This window comes from Heterodontus francisci, chromosome 45 (genome assembly GCF_036365525.1).
Source record: "Heterodontus francisci isolate sHetFra1 chromosome 45, sHetFra1.hap1, whole genome shotgun sequence".
NCBI lineage: Eukaryota > Metazoa > Chordata > Chondrichthyes > Heterodontiformes > Heterodontidae > Heterodontus > Heterodontus francisci.
This window is the reverse complement of record NC_090415.1, coordinates 8,700,808-8,726,238: the sequence shown is the minus strand read 5'-3', so window position 1 is coordinate 8,726,238 and position 25,431 is coordinate 8,700,808. Positions and strand designations below refer to the sequence as shown.

Sequence of the window (25,431 nt, the reverse complement as noted above, 5' to 3'; positions counted from 1 at the left end):
GTAGATTTTTTGGTTTGAGTCTAAACTTGCTGCACACCAGGGAGTGGTCGGTGTCACAGTCTGCACTGTGGAAGCTGCGTGTGATTTGAACGCTGTTTAAAGAGGCTCGCCTTCTGATGATGAGGTCCAGCTGGTGCCAACAACGTGATCTTGGGTAATTCCAAGAAACCTGGTGACAGGGTTTAGTGTGAAAGAATGAGTTGGTGATGCAGAGGTTATGATAGGTACACAACTCAAGCAGTCTCTGTCCATTCTCATTCATCCTTCCAATGCCATAGCGCCCAAGGCAGGAGGGCCATGAGTCATGGTCGGCCCCAACACTGGCATTAAAGTCCCCCAGCAGGAACAGGTGTTCGGTATTGGGATGCTACTAATGATAATATGGAGTTCCTCGTAGAACTGGTCTTTAGCTTCAGGTGGGGATCAGAGTGTTGGAACATAGATGCTGAGTAGGTGTACTGGACCAGAGGCGGTGAACTGTCGGATGGACAGTATGCATTCAGAGACGTTTGAGGCTGGCTCGATCATGCTGAGCAAAGAGTTTCTGATGGCGAAGCCCACTCCATGCTGTCTTGGTTCTACAGGATCCCTGCCCTGCCAGAAGAAGGTGTAGTCTTGCTCTCTTAGAGATCTGCTCGCAGTGAGGTGTGTCTCCTGAAGTGTTGCGATGTCCACATTGAGTCTACTGAGCTCGTTGTTAATGATGGCGGTCTTCCGAGAATCGTTGATTTGTGTAAGGTCTTCTGACAGGCCAGGAAACATAGTTCTGACATTCCAGATTGCAAAACGAAGGGCTGGTACCTTCTTTGCTTTCTTTGTCGTACTGTTTGGTGCAGTGTTATAGTCCACTTGTCGGGCAATGACCCTGAGCTCCAAGCACCCATTGAAGCAGGTGGACTGTGTCAGGACAGAAACTTACTGACTGGGGGCTGCCCGGTTTGAGGCGGGTGGTAGCTGTCCAGTAAGATGCGATGACCTCTCCCACCGACCGTGGCGCCCAATCTCTACCCCACTTGAGCTGGACTTATAACCCATAACTGCTGCCTTCCGTGTTGTTTTGGTCGCTGTGAGGCGACTACGGAGTGACCTCTCCATGACACATGCCTGGGCGGATGTATGGAGGTTGTGAGTTGCCCAAGTGTCGAAACCCCCCTCTCGGCCTTCCTGGTGGGGCCCAAAGGAGTGCAGAGCACGACGTTTGACACCGGTATGGCTGCAGGAACTGCCGGAAACATGCAAAAGGTGACACATGACTGCCTTTGGGATTCCGCTCTGGATTTTCCGTTTGGGTTTACTCCCTTAACCTTGGTCTCTCCCGAGACGCCCACAAGGCAGTGGGATTGTTAGGGCCTCTGCTCAGAGGTAGGTGGATACCGCTGAGAGGAGGTGGAGGGAAGGGGGTGCGGGGTGGGCTAGTGAGTGCGAGCGGGAGGGGTGCGGTGGGAAGGGGTGGAGGGAAGGGGGTGCGAGGGGGAGATGGGAAGGGGCCTGCAGAGGGGTAGGGGAGGGGGTGCAGGGATATAATGCGCATTCTAGGTCAATAATGCAACTGCCAATGATTAACTGACATTATTTTGCACCAGGTATTGCAGTATAACAATACAAATTACTATCAGAGACACAAGAGGAGTATCTTGGAATATTATTCTTTGGGTCTTCACTGTCATTAGCCAGAACACCAAACAAATAACACTTAGTCCCAACAAGACACAAGGTATGACCAAGGCGGGGACAGGGCTGCGGACCATTTTTGGGAGGTTTTGGTTTTAGTTTCTTCCATTCCCATCTGCTTGCCTGCAGTTCATACAGGTCATTGCTATATTTTCCATATTTTACCACTCCTCCAAATACCAGAATCCTGGTGCCATCACAGATGAAGCCATAGGCTGCACAGCCTGGTGGGAAATCCCCCTGAACTGCAGGGATGAACCACTGGTTTGTGACTGTGTTATCGACCTGCAGCTCGTCCACGATCCCCTCGTTGCCGCCGCCGAATATGGTCATTAACTAGGACTGTTACTGTCAGATATTAACTCCTGCGCGATCCGAGCAAACACACCGTCTCCCTCGGAGGATTGCTTTGAGAATCCGGGCTGAGGAACAGCAAACATACTTCAGAGAATCATCTCAATTTGAACTTCATAAAGGGGTAACCTCCCAGGTAGGAACCTTCTCTATCTTAACCACAGCCCCGGTTCCATTGTTTAAAATGTGATAAAACTGAACTGGATAAAGTTCCAATTGATTTGTTTTTGTTTCCCAAACAGTTGTCGAAACAAGCGCATGCGCGGTACAGCCCCGCCCACACCGCTGTGTTGATGACCGATCGAGCGCATGCGCTCCCCTGTGCCAGCAAGGGCTGTTGAAGAGCATTTACTGAGAGAGCGGAAAGCGTTTGTTTTAACGGAGAGAATAGAGTTATTACAGTATCGGGGGAAGTCAGCAAACAGCATTCTCCTTCCAGCAGCACTTTGATTTGGGGCACTTGTCCGCAATCTGGCTCAGAGATCATCATTGACTTTGGGGCAAGTTCAAGGGGAGTCGGGAGATGTTTGCAAGAGACAGCGTGAGTCAGGAAGTGATCCGGTAACATGAAGTTAGCGGCGGAAGGCAGAGAGACCTTTTCTCCGGCTGCGGGTGCAGTGTGCAGGTGAGACAAAACGTGAAGAAGCTGCTATTGAAAATAATGGCTGTTCTCCATTTTCAAACCTTTAATGCTTGTTCGTGGTTTAGTTCCGGTTTCAAGCTGTTTGTTGTTATTGAAAAGTGAATAGTGAAAACAGAGCCGGATTGTTGGCAGATGCAGTTCAGGCAGGTTTCGTTCGGTTGATTCCTGCGATGAAGAGGTTGCGTTATGAGCATAAGGTTGAGCAGGTTGTGTTACACTCATTGGAGTTTGTAATAATCAGAGTAAATCTTATTGAAAAGTGTAAGATTCTGAGGGTCTTGACTGGGAGGATGCTGAGAAGATATTTCCCCACTTGAGGGAATCAAGAATCACGCCGCACAGTTTCAGAATAAGGGGTCTCCCATTTTAGACGGAGGTAAGGAAGAATTTCTTCTCTCAAAGCGTCATTAATCTATGGAATTCTGTACACCTGAGAGTAGTGGAGGCTGGATTATGAAATGTGTTCAAGGATGATTTACATTTTTTATCTACAAGGGAGTAATGGGATATTGGCCAGGCAGGATAATGGAGCTGAAGCCAAGACCAAATCAGACATGATCTTATTGAATGATGGATCAGGCTCGAGAGGCTGAATGGCTGACTCCAGCTCCTAGTTCTTAGGTTATTATATTACAATGACAGATGGAAGTAGAAACCTAACCTGCACAAATATCCCTGCTCCATCATGTAGTCCCAATCTTGGAGCAGTGCAGATGTTGGCTTGTTTCTGGATGTCCCAAAATTGTTGTGAAACTGCCAAGATGCTGAGCGCTGTAGTGGAATCAGACAGTGACACTCTTTGTATATCTGGTTAGCATTTGTAATTAGTCATAATGATTATTAATTGGAATGTTACATTAATCTCTTTTCTAGCTTCCACCTCAACTGATCGTGTTTTACAAGGCATAGTTTTCTTCTTTTCTGTAGGCAAATACTTCAAGGGAGCAGAATGAATGTGATATAAAAACAAGAGATGCTGGAAATATTCAGCAGGTCTGGCAGCATCTGTGGTGAGTGAAGCAGCGTTAACGTTTCAGGTCAGTGACCTGAATGAATGTGATGATTCACAGGCACAAGGAAAGGTGCAGTCAGCTCCTTCCATCACAAACTAGGTACAGTAGCACTCCCAAAGGACATCGGTTCATTCCATAATCACAAGGAGCAGATGTAGTCAAACACTCACTGATCCCAAGTTCAGAGACACATTTTCAACCCAGCAATTAAACAGAGCAGAAGAGACAGACATTGTATCCTATCCATTCCAACACTACACTGCTGAAAGTTCGGTAAAGTTCAAAAGCACTCAGACTATCACATTGAAAGGCACTCTATTAATCTCACAAGAGGGAGGCATTCTACAGACAGTGAATCTCACCCTCATATACCTGAAACTGATCATTACAAAATTAAAATAAACACACACGTGTACTGTAAAAAGTCAGACACAGAGTGAAATTCCCATTTACAAATTATTAAAGAGTTTAAGTAAAGATTAAAATCTCCAGCCACAGAAGGGAAACTGACAGTTACAGAGAAGAAAATAAAACCATTCACAGGCAAGAGACTGTCAGATAGAGAATAACACCAGAGTCACTGAACTGAGACAGACAGTTACCAGTAAAACCCATGGACACATACCAGAGACTGTAGAAGTACAAATGAAATTCAATTCTTCAATAACAGAAATTGAAAGATAGGCATAACACACATACTCATGTAGTAGACGTTGATCGCAGCAGAAAAAAAAATAGAAAATGTGCTCACACACCCATCAGGAACTGTAAGCTGCAGATTAAAACACAGTTACAGAGCAGAAATCGACAAATTCAGAGAAAAAAAAGCACGTCACAGACTCCAGTTTCAAAGATACAGAATAAACCCACACTATCATCGCTTAACTTTACAGGTCCAGCTTCAAACTGACACTCACATACTAGAACACAACTGGTGCAAAATAAAACTCATTCAACAAACAGAAACTGACAGGTACAGATCAAAAACCAGAACCACATCCCAGAAAATAACAGGTTCAGAATAAGACAACACACACATATCAGAATCTGGCAGCTGGAGAAATAAAACCACCTCATTTTCCATGAACTGACAGGTACAGACTGCAAACCACATTCATTTACTATCAGTCGATAGGTACAGATTTAATCCTTCATTCATATAACAGAAATTAAAAGGTATAGGGTAAAGCACATACTCAAATTCCAAAGAGTGAAAGATCCAGAATAAACCCACATTCACATACCAGAATCTGACAGGAACAGAACCCACATTGCATTCAGAGAAACAAATGAGTACAAAGCAAAGTCCATGATCACATACCAGCAACTGACAGGGAAAATTAAAACTTTCTCACATTTCACAAAGTAACAGGTACAGAATAAATGCCACCCTCACATAAGAGAAACTGGCAGATATACATTGAAACCCAGACTTGCATTCTAGAAACCGACAAGTACACATTAAAATCTCTTTTCACATATCAGAAATTAAGAGATACAGTATAAATGCCACACTTAACTACCAGAGACTGACAGACACAGAGTGAAATCCATAATGAATTGCAAGAAATTTACAGTTAGATTTGAAAGTCTCTCATCCATAACAGACAGTGACAGGTACAAAGAAAACCTAACAATTGCATTTCAGACGCTGACAGATGCCGAGCAACACACACATATAATTAAGACTCATATACCACATACTGACAGATACAGACTAAAACTCACATACACAGAAAAGAAACTGACAGGTACAGAATAAAATTGTCAGTCACATATCAGAGAATGACAATGTACAAAGTAAACCTCAGAGCCGCATGTCAGAAACTGGCATGTACAGATTAAAACTCACATTCACATCCGACGCAATGTAGCGATGTGGTGTAAAACCCACACTCAAATAACAGATTGAAACTCTTACTCCGATACAAGACAATGACAGACACAGATTAGAAAACCACACCTGCACCTTAGAAATTTAAGGGCGCAAGCTAAAGCTTAAATTGGCATACTAGACAATCAAAATCTGAACTCCAACTCATATTTCCCTTCTTTCTTGACTATAGATGATGCAAAAACATTCCAGTAAGAGCTATAAATCAGGAGGTGGAAGGAAGAGAAGAAGTTGGTGAAATTACAATCACCAGGAAAGTGGTATTGAGTAAACTGATAGAGCTGCTGGCTGACAGTCCTTGGATCCTGATGGGCTTCATCCTAGGGTCTTTAGATTGGTGGCTACTGATGCAGTAGATTCGTTCATGTTAATTTTTCAAGATTCGCTAGATTCTGGAAAGGTTCCATTGGACTGGAAAGTAGCAAATAAAACCCATCTATTCAAGAAGGCAGGGAGGCAGAGAAAGACTAACTATAGGCCAGTTAGCTTGACCCCTGTCATGAGGAACGTTTAAGTTTTAGTTTAGTTTAGAGATACAGCACTGAAACAGGCCCTTCGGCCCACCGAGTCTGTGCCGACCATCAACCACCCATTTATACTAATCCTACACTAATTCCATATTCCTACCACATCCCCACCAGTCCCTATATTTCCCTACCACCTACCTATACTAGGGGCAATTGCTAATGGCCAATTTACCTATCAACCTGCAAGTCTTTGGCATGTGGGAGGAAACCGGAGCACCCGGAGGAAACCCACGCAGACACAGGGAGAACTTGCAAACTCCACACAGGCAGTACCCAGAATTGAACCCGGGTTGCTGGAGCTGTGAGGCTGTGGTGCTAACCACTGCGCCACTGTGTTGGAAGTGATCAATAAGCAGGCTCAAGCTGGGCGTTTAGAAAAACACAAGGTCATCAAGAATAGTCAGCATGGTTTTGTGAAAGGGATATCATGTTTAACCAATTTATTGGAGTTCTTTGAAGAAGTATTATGCCCGCTGGATAAAGGGGAGCCCATTGACATACAGTCCTTGGATTTCCAGAATACATTTGACAAGATGCCACATAAAAGATTATTGTGCAAAGTAGGGCTCATGGAGTAGGGCGTCAGCATGGATAGAATTTTGGCTGGATGGTGATAAAAAGGGAGAATGCATAAAGGGCTCCTTTTCTGATTGGCAGGAAGTGACGAGTGGAGACTTGTAGGCATCTGTACTGGGGCCTCAACTTTTTACAATTTATATCAACGGCTTAGATGAGGGGAGCGATGGCATGGAAGCTAAATGTGCAGATGAAACAAAGATAGGTAGGAAAGTATGTAGTGAAGAGGACATAAGGAGGTTGCAGACCGACATAGATAGGTTGAGTGAGTGGGCAGAAATCTGGCAGATGGAGTACAAGGTGAGATATTGTGAAGTTTTCACTTTGTCAGGAAGACTCAAAAAAAAAAAGAGTATTACTTAAATGGAGAATGACTGCAGAATTCCGAGGTGCAGAGGGATCTAGGTGTTCTTGTGCTTGAGTCTCAAAATGTTAGTATGCAGGTATGGCAAATCACAAAGAAGGCAATTGGAAAGTTATCCTTCATTTTGACAGGAATTGAAATAAAACTAAGGATGTTATGCTTCAGTTATACGGGGCTTTGGTGAGACCCCATCTCGAATACTGTGTGCAGTTTTGTTCTCCATATTTAAGGAAGGAAGTAAATGTGTTGGAGGTGTTTCACAAGAGGTTTATTAGATTGATACCTGGAATGAGTGGATGTCTTATGAGGAAAGGTTGGACAGACTGGACTAGTTTTCACTGGAGTTTAGAAGAGTGAGGGGAGACTTATAAGATCATAAGAACTAGGAGCAGGAGTAGGCTGTCCGGCCCCTCGAGCCTGCTCCGCCATTCAATAAGATCATGGCTGCTCTTTTCGTGGACTCAGATCCACTTACCCGCGCTCCCACTATATCCCTTAATTCCTTTATTGTTCAAAAAGATATCTACCTTAGCTTTAAAAACGTTTACTGAAGAAGCGTCAACTACTTCACTGGGCAAGGAATTCCATAGATTAACAACCCACTGGGTGAAGAAGTTCCTTCTTAATTCAGTCTTAAATCTGCTCCCTCTAATCTTGAGGCTATGCCCTCTTGTCCTAGCTTCACCTGCCAGTGGAAACATCCTCTCTACTTGTATCTTATCTATTCCCTTCATGATTTTATATGTTTCTATAAGATCCCCCCTCATTCTTCTGAACTCCAATGAATATAATCCCAATCTACTCAGTCTCTCCTCATAAGCCAACCCCCTCAACTCCGGAATCAACCTAGTGAACCTCCTCTGCACCCTCTCCAGTGCCAGTATATCCTTTCTCAAGTAAGGAGACCAAAACTGCACACAGTACTCCAGGTGTGGCCTCACCAGTACCTTATACAGCTGCAACATAACCTCTCTGCTTTCAAACTCGATCCCTTTAGCAATGAAGGACAAAATTCCATTTGCCTTCCTAATTACTTGCTGTACCTGCAGACCAACCTTTTGCGATTCATGTACAAGGATACCCAGGTCCCTCTGCATAGCAGCATGCTGCAACTTTTTACCATTCAAGTAATAATCCTTTTTACTGTGTCTCCTACCGAAATGAATGACTTCACATTTATTAACATTGTATTCCATCTGCCAGACCTTTGCCCACTCACTCAATGTATCTATGTTCCTCTGCAAAGTTTCACAGTCACTTTGCTCTGCCACTCATCTTAGTGTCATCTGCAAACTTTGACACCCTACACGTGGTCCCCAACTCCAAATCATCGATATAAATTGTAAATAATTGCAGTCCCAACACCGATCCCTGAGGCACACCACTAGTGACTGATTGCCACCCAAAATAGCACTCATTTATCCCCACTTTCTGCTTCCTGTTAGTCAACCAATCCTCTATCCATGCTAATACTTTACCCCTAACGCCATGCATCCTTATCTTATGCAGCAGCCTCTTGTGCGGAACCTTGTCGAAGGCCTTTTGGAAATCTAGGTACACCACATCCACTGGGTCCCCATTGTCCACCTTGCTCATAATGTCATCATAGAATTCCAAAAGATTTGTCAAGCATGACCTGCCCTTCATGAACCCATGCTGCGTCTGCCCAACGGGACAATTTCTATCGAGATGCCCTGCTATTTCTTCCTTGATAATAGACTCAAGCATCTTCCCCACTACAGAGGTTAAGCTAACCGGTCTATAATTCCCCATCTTTTGTCTACCTCCCTTTTTAAACAGTGGCGTCACATCTGCTGTTTTCCAATCAGCTGGGACTACCCCAGAGTCCAGCGAATTTTGGGAAATTACCGTCAGTGCACCTGCTATTTCTCCCGCCATCTCTTTTAGTACCCTGGGATGCATTCCATCAGGGCCAGGAGACTTATCAATCCTCAGCTCCATTAGCTTGCCCAACACTACCTCTTCCGTAATAATGATTGTTCCCAGGTCCTCACCTACGTTCGTCTCTTTGTCATTTACTGGCATGTTATTAATGTCCTCCACTGAGAAGACTGATACAAAATACCTGTTCAATGCCTCGGCCATTTCATCATATCCCATAACTAAATTCCCCTTCTCATCCTCTAAAGGACCAACGTTTACTTTAGCCACTCTTTTTCGTTTTATATATTTATAAAAACTTTTGCTATCTGTCTTTATATTCTGTGCTAGTTTTTTCTCATGTTCTATCTTACTTTTCTTTATAGCTCTTTTTGTAGCTTTCTGTTGACCTTTAAAGTTTTCCCAATCTTCTAGTTTCATGCTGCTTTTGGCCACTTTGTATGCCTTCTCTTTCAATTTGATAGCCTCCCTTATTTCCTTAGACACCCATGGCAGATTACCCATTTTCTTCCAGTCCTTCCTTTTCACTGAAATATACTTTTGCTGAGCACTTTGAAAAATTGCTTTGAAAGTCCTCCACTGCTCGTCAACTGTCCCACCATAAAATCTTTGTTTCCAGTCTATTTTAGTCAAGTCCTCCCTCATTCTATTGTAGTCCCCCTTGTTCAAGCACAGGACCCTGGTATTGGAATTTATCTTCACACACTCCATCTGTATTCTAAATTCAACCATACTGTGATCACTCCTTCCAAGAGGATCCCTAACTATGAGGTCATTAATTATTCCTGTCTCATTACACAGGACTAGATCTCGGATAGCTTGCTCCCTTGTCGGTTCCATTACATACTGTTCAAGAAAACTATCACGGATACACTCAACGAACTCCTCCTCAAGGCTACCCTGACTGAGCTGGTTCGACCAATCTACATGTAGATTAAAATCCCCCATGATAATTGCTGTACCATTTTTACTTGATTGTAGTATATAAGATCCTGAATGTTCTTGACAAGGTGGATGGGGAAAGGATGTTTCCTGTTGTGGATGAGTTCAGAACTCGGGGGCGCTGTTTTAAAATTAGGGTTCACACTTTTAGGACAGAGATGCGGAGCTTTTTTCCCCTCAGAAGATTGTGTGACTTTGGAATTCTGTGCCTTAGAAGGTGGGGAGGCGGGATCATTGAATATTTTTAAGGCAGGGGTAGATAGAATCTTGATAGGCAAGGGAATCATAGATTATTGGGAGTAGATAGGAGTGTGGAATTCAAGTCAGAAACTGATCAGGCATGATCTTATTGAATGGCATAGCAAGCTCGGGGGGTTGGGGGGAGGGGGGTGGTGAGGTGGGGGGGGGGGGAGGGTGGTGGTGAGGTGGGGGGGGGGGGAGGGTGGTGGTGAGGTGGGGGGGGGGGGGAGGTGACGAATGGCCTACTTCTGCATGCAAGAAACTGAATGATGTAACAAAAATAGAGAAATCAACATTCACCTGCTAAAAAAAATGAAAACAACTGCACTAACATACTAGAAACTGACAGGCATAAAGTAAACGCCCACAATACCACCCCCCCCCCCCCCCCCCCCCCCCACTACGCACACAAATACATACCAGAAACTGACAGTCATGAACCATAGGCTACACACACATACCAGAACGTGACAAGTATAGTTCAATACTGCAAAGTACAAAGGAAAAAAAGTTTAAAACCAAAACTTACATTTCTGAGACATACTGGCACAGAGTAAAACCTTAGTGCACATACCAGAGACTGACTGTTGTATAACTCAATCACAAAACAGAAACTGCGAGATGCACAGTATACCCCACATTCAGATAACAGAATCTGACTGGTACAAAGTAAAATTCAAACCAACGTTTCAGAAACAGACAGCTAACCAGAAGAATACACAAACTCAAATACCAGAGAATGAGGGTTACAGAGTAAAACTCACACTAATGTATCAGGAATTGCCATTTACAGAATTAAAAACCTCTCATTCATAATAGAAACTTACAGGCACAAAGGAAATCCCACACTTGCACTTCAGAGGCTGAAAGATACCGAGATAAAAAATACTTTTTTTCACACAGACTGACAAGAATGTAATTAAGTATACCATCAAGATAAATCAAATGGCAGATACAGCATGAATCCCAACTTCCCATTGCAGTGACTGACATGCACAGAGTAAAAGTGGCGCAGTGGTTAGCACCGCAGCCTCACAGCTCCAGGGACCCGGGTTCGATTCCAGGTACTGCCTGTGTGGAGTTTGCAAGTTCTCCCTGTGTCTGCGTGGGTTTTCTCCGGGTGCTCCGGTTTCCTCCCACAAGCCAAAAGACTTGCAGGTTGATAGGTAAATTGGCCATTATAAATTGTCACGAGTGTAGGTAGGTGGTAGGGAAATATAGGGACAGGTGGGGATGTTTGGTAGGAATATGGGATTAGTATAAATGGGTGGTTGATGTTCGGCACAGACTCGGTGGGCCGAAGGGCCTGTTTCAGTGCTGTATCTCTAATCTAAAACAGAGCAGAAGTTAACAAGCACCCTTCAAATGTACACTCACAGAGCAGAAACTGTCAGTTCAAGGCAGAAGCAGATTCACACAGTACAACATGAAAGATACAATGTGAACCTCATACTTAAATACCAGAAGCTGATGGGTATACAGTAAAACTTGCAATAGGATACCAGACACAGACAGATAGATAAAAGACAATATCACACAGCAGAATCTGACAAGTGCAGAGTAAACTGTATAGTAGCATATTAGAGAGTGACCATAAAAGTGTAAATCAAGCACTACCATAAACCAACATGTACAGAATAATGACCATCCTCACAAGAGTGATTCTGATAGATACAGGGGAAATGTTACACTCACCATAGATGCACAGAAACAGAATACAACATATACACATAAAGTAACTGAGGTACATAGCAAAATCCACATTGAGAAACATACAGGGAAAGTAAAACACATACTCACAAATCATGCACAGACAAAAGCCACATTCACATTACAGAGACTGGCAGATGCAGCGTAAAACCCACAATCAATTACCACAAACAAAATGTTACAGAATAAAACAGATATTTGCATTGCAGTAACTGACAACATGCTAGGTAAAATCCACATTTGCATATCAGAAACCAAAGGTTAAAGATTGATCCCACATTCATTTGCCAGAATATACGATGTACAGTGGAAATGAAAACAGAAAATGTTGGAAATAATCTGCGAGTCTGGCAGCACCTGTGGAGAGAGAAAGTGTGTTAACATTTCAGGTCAATGACCTTCGATCAGAACAGACCTTTCTGATGAAAGGCCATTGACCTGAATGGTTATCTCTGTTTCTGTCTCCACAGATGCTGGCAGGCCTGCTGAGTATTTGCAGCATTTTCTGTTTTAATTTCACATCTCCAGCATTCACAGTCTGTTGCTTTGTATTAGTTGCAGTTTAAACACCTTTCTTCAGGACGAGAAATTGACAAGTACAAAGGAACACTCACATTGACATAACAGAAAGTAACAGATTCAAATCAAAACCCCCGTTCAATTCAGCAGAAATTGACAGGTACAGTATAAAAGAAACACATGCATGCCAGAGGCTGATAAGTGCATAATAAAACCCACACTCACATCAGAAGCTGGCAGGTAGAATGGAAAGAACACATGCACTTATCAGTATGTGGCAGATACAGAGAAAGAGCCCTAGTTACATATCATAAGCTGGCAGGTACATAGTAATACCAACAGTCACATTCCACATTCAGAGATAAAGAATGAATCCCTCACTCACATACCACACAAAGAGGGACAGATATTTGGAGATCGAGCTGTGTAAGAGCTCCTTCATTGTTCCTTAATTGTAAACAAACAGATCCTGTCTTTCAGAGTAACAGATGCAGAATGACTTCCACACTCATAGTGTACCAGTGATGAACAGACACCGAACGAATATCATTCATATACACACCTTTATGATTATTTGTAGTAAATGTTCATGGGATGTCAGCACCTCTAGAATGGCCAGTTATTGTTGTCCATCCCTTATTGTCTTTGGAAGATGGTGTTCAACAGACTTCTTTCACCCTCTGGTCTTTGTAGTGTAGGTACACCAACAGTGGTGTTAGGTAGGGAGTTCCAGTATTTGGGCTGAGTGATGATGAAGGAATGGCGTTATATTTTCTCATCAGAATGACGTGTGAACTGAAGATGAAATTGCAGGTGGTAATGTTCTCATAAGCTTGCTGCCCATGTTCTACTCGGTAGCAGCTGTCGCGGCTTTGTAAGGTGCTGTTGCACGGTGCTTCCTCAGGTTGATGCAGTCCATCTTGTAGATGGTACACACTGTGCACTGCTGGTGGAGGGAGTAAATGCTTAAGCTGGTGACTGTTAATCCAGTCAAGCCCGTTGCTTTGTCCTGGATGGTATCGAGCTTCTTCAGTGTTGTTTGGGCTGCACTCATCCAAGCAAGTGGAGAGTAATTCGTCAGAATTCTGACTTATGGCTTGTAGGTGGTGGAATGAGTTTGGGGAGTTAGGACATGTGCGATTCATCACAGAATTCCCAGCCTCTGACCAGCTGTTGAAGCGATAGTAGTAATATGGCAGAAAAAAGAGTAAATCCTGCAGTCCTTACCCATAAAGCAACATGCACATAATAATGGGCAAATGCAAACAAGATACTGACATGCCTAGGACACAAGCCACAATCATAGGCTCATGGATACAGAATAAAACCCACAATCACATACCAGTAACTGAGAGGTACAAAGTAAAATTCACATTCACATGTCAGGAACAGAAAGGCAAAGGAAAACACTTGCTGGCAAATCCAACACAGACAGACACAGAGTAATAGCCACATTCACATTCCAGAGAGTGACAGATCAAGAGTAAAAGCTACAATCAATTAAAAGAAAACAACAGGTACATAATAAAATACATACTTGCATTGTATTAACTGACAGGTAAAGAATAAAATCCAAATTCATGTATCAGAAACTGACAGGTGATGAGTAAAAACGACAGGAACATGTTACAGACAGACAGAAACAGGGTGATCTCACATTCACTTGCCAGATTATAAAAGGTAATGAAAAAAATCTTTCTTCCAGACCTGAAACTGACAGGCACAGAATAAAGGAGTGACTTACATTGCAGTAAGTGACCAGAATGAGGAAAATCCATATTCACATGTCAGAAACTGACAGCTGAAGAGTAAAATCTGAAGTAACATCACACTCTGACAGATATGGATTGATGTCACAATCACTTGCCAGCAACTAGCAGGTACAGAGTAAAGACCTTTATCCCATACCGGAAAATTACAGGTAGAAATAGGGATGAGGTCATGCAACAAGAATTTAGGGAGCTAGGTAGCAGATTAAAAAGGAGGACCTCAAAAGTTATAATCTCTGGATTACTCCCAGTGCCACGTGCTAGTGAGTATAGAAATGGGAGGATAGAGCAGATCAATGCGTGGCTGAAGAGATGATACAGGAGGGAGGGGTTTAGTTTCTTGGATCACTGGGTTTGTTTCTGGCGAAGGTGGGACCTGTACAAGTTGGACTCGTTGCCTGAACGGGAGCACGACCAACATCCTTGCTGGGAGGCTTGCTTCTGCTGTTCGGGGTTGGGGGGGGGTGGGGTGGTTGTAAACTAATTTGGCAGGAGGGTGGGATACAGAGGGGAGGTACAGTAAGGGGTGATGCACAGTCAAATATAGAAGAGAAACTGTGTCAGTCTGGAAGGCAGAGCAAAAATTGAGCTGTTCAGGCAAAAGCGAACAATGCTAGGCTGGCTTGTGTCTATTTTAATGCAAGGAGTCTTACTAGTAATGAATTGAGGGCATTGATTAACACATGGGAATATGATATTATTGCTATCTGACTGGAACAGAGGAAAATCCATATTCACACGTCCGAAACTTGACACCTGAAGCAACGTATGAGACTCTGACAGATATGGAGTGATCCCACAATCACTTGCCAGGGAATAGCAGGTACAGAGTAAAGACCTTTATTACATACCAGAAACTAACAAATACAAAGGAAAACCAACATTCACATAGCAGAAATTGACAGATCCAAAGCAAAACCACCATGCAGTTCAACAGAAACTGACAGGACAGAAAAAAACACACATTCTCATACCAGAAACTGGCATACAGAATAAAATTCACACGCCCGTACCAGAAAGTAACTTGTACAGGTGAACATCCACAATCATACAGCAGAGAGTCAGATGTACAATCGTAATTAAAAAAAATGAAACCAGACAGACCACCTGCCATCGACCTATGCACTGGAAACGACAATAGCAAACCCAGCCCTGTTGATCCAGCAAAGTCCTCCTTGCTTACATCTGGGGGCTCGTGCCAAAGTTGGGAGAACTGTCCCACAGACTAGTCATGCAACAGCCTGACATAGTCATACTCATGGAATCATACATTACAGACAATGTCCCAGACACTGCCATCAGCATCCCTGGGTATGTCCTGTCCCACCGGCAGGACAGACCCAGCAGAGGTGGGGGCACAGTGGTATACAGTAGGGAGGGAGTTGCCCTGGGTGTTCTCAACATCAAATCCGGACCCCATGAAATCTCATGGCATCAGGTCAAACATGGGCAAATAAACGTCCTGCTGATTACCACCTACCGACCTCCCTCAGCTGATGGGTCAGTACTCCTCCATGTTGAACACCACATGGAGGAAGCACTGAGGGTGGCAAAGGCACCGAATGTACTCTGGGTGGGGGACTTCAATGTCCATCACCAAGAATGGCTCAGTAGCTCCACTACTGACTGAGCTGGCCGAGTTCTAATGGACACAGCTGCTAGATTGGGTATGCAGAAGGTGGTGAGGGAACCAACAAGAGGGAAAAACATACTTCACCTCATCCACACAAAACTGCCTGCAGCAAATGGATCTGTCCATGACAGTATTGAACGGAGTGACCACCGCACAGTCGTTGTGGAGACAATGTCCCACCTGCACATTGAGGATACCCTCCATCGTGTTTAGTTTAGAGATACAGCACTGAAACAGGCCCTTCGGCCCACCGAGTCTGTGCCGACCATCAACCACCCATTTATACTAATCCTACACTAATTCCACATTACTACCACATCCCCACCTGTCCCTATATTTCCCTACCACCTACCTATACTAGGGGCAATTTATAATGGCCAATTAACCTATCAACCTGCAAGTCTTTGGCATGTGGGAGGAAACCGAAGCACCCGGAGGAAACCCACGCAGACACAGGGAGAACTTGCAAACTCCACACAGGCAGTACCCTGAATTGAACCCGGGTTGCTGGAGCTGTTGTGTGGCACTACCACCATGCTAAATGGGATAGATTTTGAACACATCTAGCAATGCCATTCTGCGTATCCATGAGGCACTGTGGGCCATCAGCAGCTGCAGAACTGTACTCAACCAGAATCTGTAACCACATGGCCCAGCATATCCCCCACTCTATCATTACCATCAAGCCAAGAGACCAACCACAATTCAATGAAGAGTGCAGGAGGGCATGCCAGAGGCAGCACCAGGCATACCTCAAAATGAAGTGTCAACCTGCTGAAGCTACAACACAGGACATCTTTCATGCCAGTCAGCAGCATGTGATGGAAAGAGATAAGAGATCCCGTAACCATTAGATCAGAGCTCAGGTTTGCAGTCCTGCCACATCCAGCCATGAATGGTGGTGGACAATTAAACGACTAACTGGAGGAGGTGGCTCCACAAATATCCCCATCCTCAATGATGGGGGAGCCCAGCACATCAGTGCGAAAGATAAGGCCAAAACATTTGCAACAATCTTCAGCCAGAAGTGCCAAGTTGATGACTCATCTCGGCCTCCCCCTGAAGGCCCCAGCATCACAGATGCCAGACTTCTGCAGACTCGATTCACTCCACATGATATCAAGAAATGACAGAAGGCACTGGATACTGAAAAGGCTATGGGACCTGACAATATTCTGGCAATAGTACTGAGGACCTGTGCTCCAGTACTTGCCACACCAGACAAGTTGTTCCAGTGCAGCTACAACACTGCTATCTACCCAGCAATGTGGAAAATTGCCCAGGTATGACCTGTACAGAAAAAGCAGGGCAAGTCCAACCGGCCAATTACCACCCCTTCAATCAAGTCTCGATCATCAGTAAAGTGATGGAAGGTGTCATCGACATTTCCATCTAGTGGCACTTGCTTAACAATATATTGCTAGTGACGCTCAGTTTGGATTCCGCCAGAGCACCTCAGCTCCTGACCTCATTACAGCCTTGGTTCAAACATGGACAAAAGAGCTGTACTCAAGAGGTGAGGCGAGATTGACTGCCCTTGACATCAAGGCAGCATTTGACCGAGTGTGGCATCAAGGAACCCCATCAAAACTGAGGTCAATGGGAATCAGGGGGAAAACCCTTCGCTGGCCTAGTCATACCTAGCACAAAGGAAGATGGTTGTGGTTTTTGGAGGTCGATCATCTGAGCTCCAGGACATCACTGCAGGTGTTCCTCAGGGTAGCGTCCTAGGCCCAACCATCTTCAGCTGCTTCATCGATGACCTTCCTTCAATCATAAGGTCAGAAGTGGGGATGTTCGCTGATGATTGCACAATGTTCAGCACCATTCGTGACTCCTCAGATACTGAAGCAGTCCATGTAGAAATGCAGCAAGACCTGGACAATATCCAGGCTTGGGTTGATAAGTGGCAAGTAACATTCGCGCCACACAAGTGGCAGGCAATAACAATCTCCAACAAGAGAGAATCTGCCCATCTCCCCTTGACATTCAACGGCATTACCATCGTTGAATCCCCACTATCAACATCCTAGCGACTACCATTGACCAGAAACTGAACTGGAGTAGTCATATAAATACTGTGGCTACAAGAGCAGATCAGAGGCTCAGAATCCTGAGGCGAGTAACTCACCTCCTGACTCCCCAAAGCCTGTCCACCATCTACAAGGCACTAGTCAGGATGGGTGCAGCTGCCTGGATGGGTGCAGCTCCAACAACACTCAAGAAGCTCAACATCATCCAGGACAAAGCAGCCCGCTTGATTGGCACCCCATGTACAAACATTCACTCCCTCCACCACCGACGCACAGTGGCAGCAGTGTGTACCATCTACAAGATGCACTGCAGCAATGCACCAAGGCTCCTTAGACAGCACCTTCCAAACCCGCGACCTCTACCAACTAGAAGGACAAGGGCAGCAAATACATGGGAACACCACCACCTGCAAGTTCCCCTCCAAGTCACACACCATCCTGACTTGGAACTATATCGCCGTTCCTTCACTGTCGCTGGGTCAAAATCCTGGAACTCCCTTCCTAACAGCACTGTGGGTGTACCTACCACACACGGACTGCAGCGGTTCAAGAAGGCAGCTCACCACCACCTTCTCAAGGGCAATTAGGGATGGGCAATAAATGCTGGCCTAGCCAGCGACACCCACATCCCACGAATTAATTAAAAAAAACTCCAAAAGCAGAGACTAACAGATATATAGTAAAACTCTCAATCACTGAGCAGAAGCTAATCGGTACAGAATAAAGCCTATAATCACCCACTTAGAAATTGAATGTCACGGAGAGAAGAAAAAAAATAGCGGAATCACCGATTGAATATTGAAAATTTTGAATTAAATCGCATAATCATTGACCATAGACTGACAGATACGGAATAAATGCCCCGGTTAAATACAACATACTGATGGGCACAGAATGAATCCCACATTCATATGCCCTGCAGGGAAGGAGAAATATTTGGCGACCCACACCGTCCATGCATTTCCTTTTGCTTTGTTCCGTATATATGACCAAATAGATTCTGTTTTTAACCCCTTAAAAACGTCATCCCTACCAATGTTATATTATATTTTGCAAATGCGAGGTGATGCATTTTGGAAGATCCAATTCAAGAGTGAACTATACAGTAAATGGAAAAGTCCTGGGGAAAATTGATGTCCAGAGAGATTTGGGTGTTCAGGTCCACTGTTCCCTGAAGGTGGCAACGCAGGTAAATAGAGTGGTCAAGAAGGCATACGGCATGCTTTCCTTCATCGGACGGGGCATTGAGTACAAGAGTTGGCAGGTCATGTTACAGTTGTATAGGACTTTGGTTCGGCCACATTTGGAATACTGCGTACAGTTCTGGTCGCCACATTATCAAAAGGATGTGGATGCTTTGGAGAGGGTGCAGAGGAGGTTCACCAGGATGTTGCCTGGTATGGAGGGCGCTAGCTATGAAGAGAGGTTGAGTAGATTAGGATTATTTTCATTAGAAAGACGGAGGTTGAGGGGGGACCTGATTGAGGTGTACAAAATCATGAGAGGTATAGACAGGGTGGACAGCAAGAGGCTTTTTCCCAGAGTGGGGGTTTCAATTACGAGAGGACACGAGTTCAAAGTGAAAGGGGAAATGTTTAGGGGGGATATGCGTGGAAAGTTCTTTACGCAGAGGGTGGTGGGCACCTGGAACGCTTTGCCAGCGGAGGTGGTAGACGCGGGCACGATGGAGTCATTTAAGATGTATCTAGACAGATACATGAATGGGCAGGAAGAAAAGAGATACAGAACCTTAGAAAATAGGCGACATGTTTAGAGAGAGGATCTGGATCGGCGCAGGCTTGGAGGGCCGAAGGGCCTGTTCCTGTGCTGTAATTATCTTTGTTCTTTGTTTTTTTGTTCTATATTTGATCAATTATTTCCACTCCACAACCCTCCATAATTTTTCAGACCTATCTTTCCTGAATATTTATAGTGAGAAATACTAAGTTCCCATGCCTCCCCTTGTTTCAGCCAGAATTATGTAATTGCCACTAAAGAAGTCTGGAATGTGGCGTCTGGTGGCTGCAGCTGACCAACCTTATTTGGTACGCTACATGTATTTAAGGACTGTACTGGACGGCTACGTCCTGGTGAATGGACGGAAGTGCAGAGGGGCGCTACTTCCTGATGAGGAAGGGAACATGTGGAGCAATTTATACGTACAGTATGAAAAAAGAGACGTTCTCGGACCAGAAAAATAGAAATGGTTGACGAGGAAGAGGGACTCAGAAAGTCAGGGATGTCGGTGGATAAGGGCGGGCAAAGGGGTTTGGACGATCTGACTGCTGCGACAGTTTGGGGCTGTGAGAAGCACAAAATGTGATTGGGTATCTAAAGTAACCAATCAGATAGAATCAGAACATCAGGCAATGACATCATTGTAAACCAGCCAATCATGAACATGGTTTTCTCCCATCCTTCATTAGCATACGGCTTTGGGGATGTCTATAAAAAGGGAGCTCCGCGCAAAGTTTCGGTTATTCCGTGTGGAGAGTTGATCGTAACTATGGTTGACGACAAGAAAACAGCAGCACCTCCCAAGAAGGGTGGCAAGAAAGCTCTGAAGAAGGCGCCAACGAAGGGTAACAAGAAACGGAGAAGACCCAGGAAAGAAAGTTACTCCATCTACGTGTACAAAGTGATGAAGCAGGTTCACCCTGACACCGGCATCTCCTCCAAGGCCATGAGCATCATGAATTCGTTTGTGAATGATATTTTCGAGCGAATCGCGGGTGAGGCTTCCCGCCTGGCCCATTACAACAAACGCAGCACCATCAGCTCCCGGGAGATCCAGACCGCCGTGCGCCTGCTGCTGCCCGGGGAGCTGGCCAAACACGCCGTGTCGGAAGGTACAAAGGCGGTCACCAAGTACACCAGCTCCAAGTAAATATCCACCATGGACTGAAAAACACCGAAAACCCAAAGAGGAGCCACCGACAACTTCTCTGAAAAAGCTACAACATTGTCTGTGTAGTGTCGACTTATATTGATTTATATATCAAGTGTCCTTGCCTTTGTGATCTCTGTTTTACTCCCATAGATTCTGGTTAATGCAGTTTCACTGCCCGTGCGATCTTTCTGTCTCTAACTAATAATGTCGCGTACATAAATTACTGACCACTGACCATTTGTGAGGTTTGTTCTTGGACGTGTTCATATTCGGCTCCTTCTTTGTATTTCGACAATAAAAGCTGATTTAACGCACATACATCAGTTCGCAGTCACTTATTTCCCTAGTTCAAGTTTGACCTCAGAAATTAATAATTACATTATCTAGAACCCCCGGTGGTGTCGGAACCCTTCGTCTCACACGCTGACACCTGACACTGAAAATCTACACTCCGCTGTTGTCTCCCACGAATAACAAACAATCTTTCATCAGTGATGCGGTATTATTATGAAAATTGACATGAAATGTGCCCGGTTGGAGAATGCTGTGAAAGAGGCTTTCTTCCCCCTGGTTACAGAATGGATCAAAAAAGGCAGCGTAAACACGAATCGATGCCAGAATGACAAAGCGAAACTGGAGCTTTTATTTTATTTAGAGTTACAGCACTGAAACAGGCCCTTCGACCCACCAAGTCTGTGCCGACCAACAACCACCCATTTATACTAACCCTACAGTAATCCAATATCACCTCCCAACACTAGGGGCAATTTACAACAGCCAATTTACCTATCACCTGCAAGTCTTTTGGATGTGGGAGGAAACCGGAGCACCCGGCGAAAACCCACGCAGACACAGGGAGAACTTGCAAACTCCACACAGGCAGTACCCAGAATTGAACCCGGGTCCCTGGAGCTGTGAGGCTGCGGTGCTAACCACTGCGCCACTGTGCCGCCCATCTACATTCTGCCAAATGTAGAATAACACAATATGAAAAATATTTTATTTTGTTTTTACTGTACAAATTACCTATAAATGCGATATTCTATACTGAAGCTGCTCCATATTTTACAAATATATTGGCGGGCTTTTCAAATCCTTTGCAGTCTGACAATTTAGCGCCGTTATTTTCCACCCTCATCTTCTTGGCGTCTCCTGATTGATGAATTTAGTCGCTCTCTGATTGGTAACATGTACAGCACAATGACACCGAGTGCTGACTGACCAATCAGCAGTGTCCCCAACACCATTCCTCCAGAAGGTACAAGGAGGAGGAATGTGGGCGGATCTCAACATTCTTCGTGAAAGTGCTTGTGAGATTGTGGAAATGTCTGGAAGAGGGAAGACCAGTGGTAAAGCTCGGTCCAAGGCCAAGTCCCGCTCCTCCCGAGCTGGACTGCAGTTCCCGGTGGGCCGTGTTCACAGGTTCCTTAAAAAGGGCAACTATGCTGAGCGGGTGGGTGCCGGAGCCCCGGTCTATCTGGCTGCTGTGCTCGAGTATCTGACAGCTGAAATTCTCGAGCTGGCCGGCAACGCGGCCCGGGACAACAAGAAGAGTCGTATCATTCCCAGACACCTGCAGCTGGCCGTCCGCAACGACGAGGAGCTCAACAGGCTGCTGGGAGGGGTGACCATCGCACAAGGCGGGGTGCTGCCTAATATCCAGGCCGTGCTGCTGCCCAAGAAAGCCAGCGCTCCGAGCACGAAGGGCAAGTGAAGCTGCCAGACCTGAATTTGTCAACCCAAAGGCTCTTTTCAGAGCCACCCACTTTATCTGTGAAAGGGCTGGTTACTGTCTGAGAGACGGTAATGTTATACTGTTCGAGTTATTTTGTGTTGGTATGAATTGTACTGGAGTCAAGCATTTATCTGCTCATCAGATGGAATGCATTTTAATTTTCTCTTGCCATATTTGTAAGGCTTACCGTTTATGTACAACTAAAGCGTGTCTTCAGTTCGAGAATGATCGCCGCTATAATATGAGCTGTACACGACTGAAAACTGCAAGGTCCTGAATTCTGGGTCGCCCACATAACACAGTAAAAAAGTGGTCAAATCCTTCTGAGACGTCTATGTGCTGGAATGAACAAGAGATCACAACTCTTTCTTTTGTCGATTTGGTGGCTCTTAAAAGAGCCGTTGTGGTATTTGATGCCGAACTCAGTTCAGGGCAGGGTCAGTTTAGGCTCGCTCCCCGCGGATGCGGCGTGCCAGCTGGATGTCTTTGGGCATGATGGTGACTCGCTTGGCGTGGATGGCGCACAGGTTGGTGTCCTCAAAGAGCCCCACCAGGTAAGCCTCGCTGGCCTCCTGCAGGGCCATGACGGCAGAGCTCTGGAAGCGCAGGTCTGTCTTGAAGTCCTGTGCGATCTCCCGCACCAGGCGCTGGAAGGGCAGTTTGCGGATGAGCAGCTCGGTGGATTTCTGGTAGCGGCGGATCTCCCTCAGAGCCACAGTGCCGGGTCTGTAACGGTGAGGCTTCTTCACTCCGCCCGTGGCTGGAGCGCTCTTGCGGGCCGCTTTGGTAGCCAGCTGCTTGCGGGGAGCTTTCCCTCCGGTCGATTTGCGCGCTGTCTGCTTGGTTCTGGCCATTATCTTCGAACAAATCCGCTGTTAATGCGGAGGCTGCTCAGGGACTGCCTATTTAAGACAGTTGAGGGACCGCCCTAGTGTTGTGACTGGATGCAGCCCCTTTCCTTCATTTCAGTTTGAAAGGAGCTCTGGGAAGTGAAAGGGCGGCGGGAATTGCTGGGCCCTGATTGGTGTAAATTTCATCAATTTCAAAAAGCCCGCCAATTTCAAATTAGCAAAGTGCGCAAAGATTAAATAAAACCGAATCTTCGGAAGGAATCGAAGCTGCAGGAACTCTGAATGCGAACGTGGCTGTCGAGTTCGCCGTTTGAACTGTGGTCAGGGCAGTGATTGGTTGGGCGACTGGGTGCCAACCAATCACTGACGCTTGAACGATAGGGTGTAAACTACGATTGGCCGAGCTGGGATGGCGCTTCATTTTCAAAAAGACCGCCAATTTCTGTGCCGACCGAATCGATTTGCTTTCCAACATGTAAAGCAAAAAGTTCGAGGCCATTCTGCCTCTCCCATACATTCTGCCTCCCCGCGACTCACGGCATCAAATGGCTCTTAAATGAACATCTCCTTGCCTGGACGACACAACCAGAGGACATTGTTTCAATTGTGTTGTTATCGTCAAACCGTCCATTAGGTCATCCCTTCTACTTCAATACTCTCTACTCAGTTTAACCGCCGCCGCTCTCTCCCCAGTATTCAGTACAATTGTGTACTAGAACAACCGAACAGCTATCAAGACGCTGCTCCCTCACTAAAGGTTGTTCTGAAGGTTGTATTTGGCAGAAGGGGCCCGAGTCCAACAGGGACCTCGGCAGTAATTCTTCATTATATTATAAAAAATCACGGGTACAACGATTGTTTATCCCGCATGATTTCTATGAGATTATAACCCGGACGCGGGGCATTTAGTTGCGGACTCAGCTCTTTTTTTAGAGAAAGGTGGGTGGCTCTGAGAAGAGCCTTTGGGTTCGGATGTTTTCAAGGTGCGCCTTTGATTTACTTCTTCTGGGATTTCTTGAATGCTTTCTTTGCCTTGGGAGTTTTCAGCTGGCGAGGCCCTTTCGCTTTGCCCGCCCCCGACTTCACGACAGCTTTCGTCTTCTTGAGGCTCCGAGCCTTCGTGGCAGGAACCTTTTTCTGACCGGCGGCCGCTTTCTTGGCCTTTTTGGGGCCCGCCGAGCCCTTCACTTTCTTGGCGGGAGAATTCCTGGCCAGTTTCTTGGCGGGAGATTTCTTGGCCGGTTTCTTGGCGGGTGATTGCTTGGCCGGTTTCTTGGCGGGAGATTGCTTGGCCGGTTTCTTAACTGCCGGTTTTTTGGCTGTTGGCTTCTTTCCCGCCTTGGTCACTTTTCCCCCAGCTTTCTCCTTCGGCAGTTTAAAGGAGCCCGAAGCCCCTTTACCCTTGGTCTGCACCAGGGTGCCTTTATCCACGTGCCTCCTGATCGATACATTGATCCGGCGGCCGAACGTCTTCCCATCAAAGCCTTTGCTGCCCAGAGCCTTCTTTATGGCGGGCGCGGACATCCCCTTGCTATCGCGGTTAGCCGCCACAACCTGGCAGATCACCTCGGCCAGCGTGGGTCCGGTTGCCTTAGACCGGGATGCGGTCTTCTTTTTCTTGGCAACTTTGACCTGAGCGGCAGGCGGAGCCGTTTCGCTGGCAGCAGTATCCATCCTGTCTGAGTCTCTCTCTTCTCTCTTTACTGTCAGAGCTAGATCTGAAATGAAGCAAGAGGCGGCGACACAGCGCTATTTAAAGGCCTGGAGCGGACGTGGGCGGAGACCGCCTGCTCTCAGCTCCCTGCCTGTGTGGCTGTTCTGTGTTTCTCTTGCCTCCTAAACTCTTCAATCCCGATGACAATCGGACATTCCAAAGCCCCAGAAGAGGCCCGTCCTGTCTCCATGATCGGAACACTTGCCGCGAGCAAAGTTTCACCCGAATTAAAAGGACTTTTTGCGAGTTAAACCCGTTCCATTGCCGCACCGCTCGCCCTCCCTCAGCAGCTCGCTGACGTTTTCTCCGCTTTTTGATCAAAATCTGTCATCGAAATGCACATTTTCCCTCAAATTCCCACTTGGAGATTCAGCAGAACATCAGTGCTCTCCTGCGGCAGGAAAACCTACTTATTCTGGAGAGAGGAGACACGGAAATGCTGCTTTGAAAC

The 25,431-nt window shown here is 45.6% G+C and overlaps 2 protein-coding genes across 4 annotated transcripts; one reads left to right on the top strand and one right to left on the bottom strand.

The window, feature by feature from the left end:
* The first annotated feature begins 1,862 nt into the window (after window positions 1–1,862).
* On the top strand, window positions 1,863–20,994 carry LOC137356441 (histone H2B 7-like). Of its 3 annotated transcripts, none has more exons than XR_010971046.1 (4): window positions 1,863–2,161; window positions 2,268–2,650; window positions 3,542–3,678; window positions 14,061–14,123. XR_010971046.1 is itself a non-coding variant. In XM_068022333.1 (2 exons), the coding sequence occupies exons 1-2, from the start codon at window positions 3,642–3,644 to the stop codon at window positions 20,675–20,677; spliced, it is 498 nt and encodes a 165-aa protein (XP_067878434.1). In that variant the 5' UTR covers window positions 3,624–3,641; the 3' UTR covers window positions 20,678–20,994. The 3 variants fall into 3 exon arrangements, 1 of the variants encoding a protein (XP_067878434.1); XR_010971045.1 differs by lacking the exon at window positions 14,061–14,123 and adding an exon at window positions 9,746–9,912; XM_068022333.1 differs by lacking the exons at window positions 1,863–2,161; window positions 2,268–2,650; window positions 14,061–14,123 and adding an exon at window positions 20,217–20,994 and having other exon boundaries at window positions 3,624–3,678.
* Window positions 20,995–23,074: 2,080 nt separating this feature from the next.
* LOC137356479 (histone H1.3-like) lies at window positions 23,075–24,972 on the bottom strand. The gene has a single exon (XM_068022365.1). It carries the CDS (start codon window positions 24,938–24,940, stop codon window positions 24,263–24,265), a length of 678 nt encoding a protein of 225 aa, XP_067878466.1. The 5' UTR covers window positions 24,941–24,972; the 3' UTR covers window positions 23,075–24,262.
* Window positions 24,973–25,431: the final 459 nt, after the last annotated feature.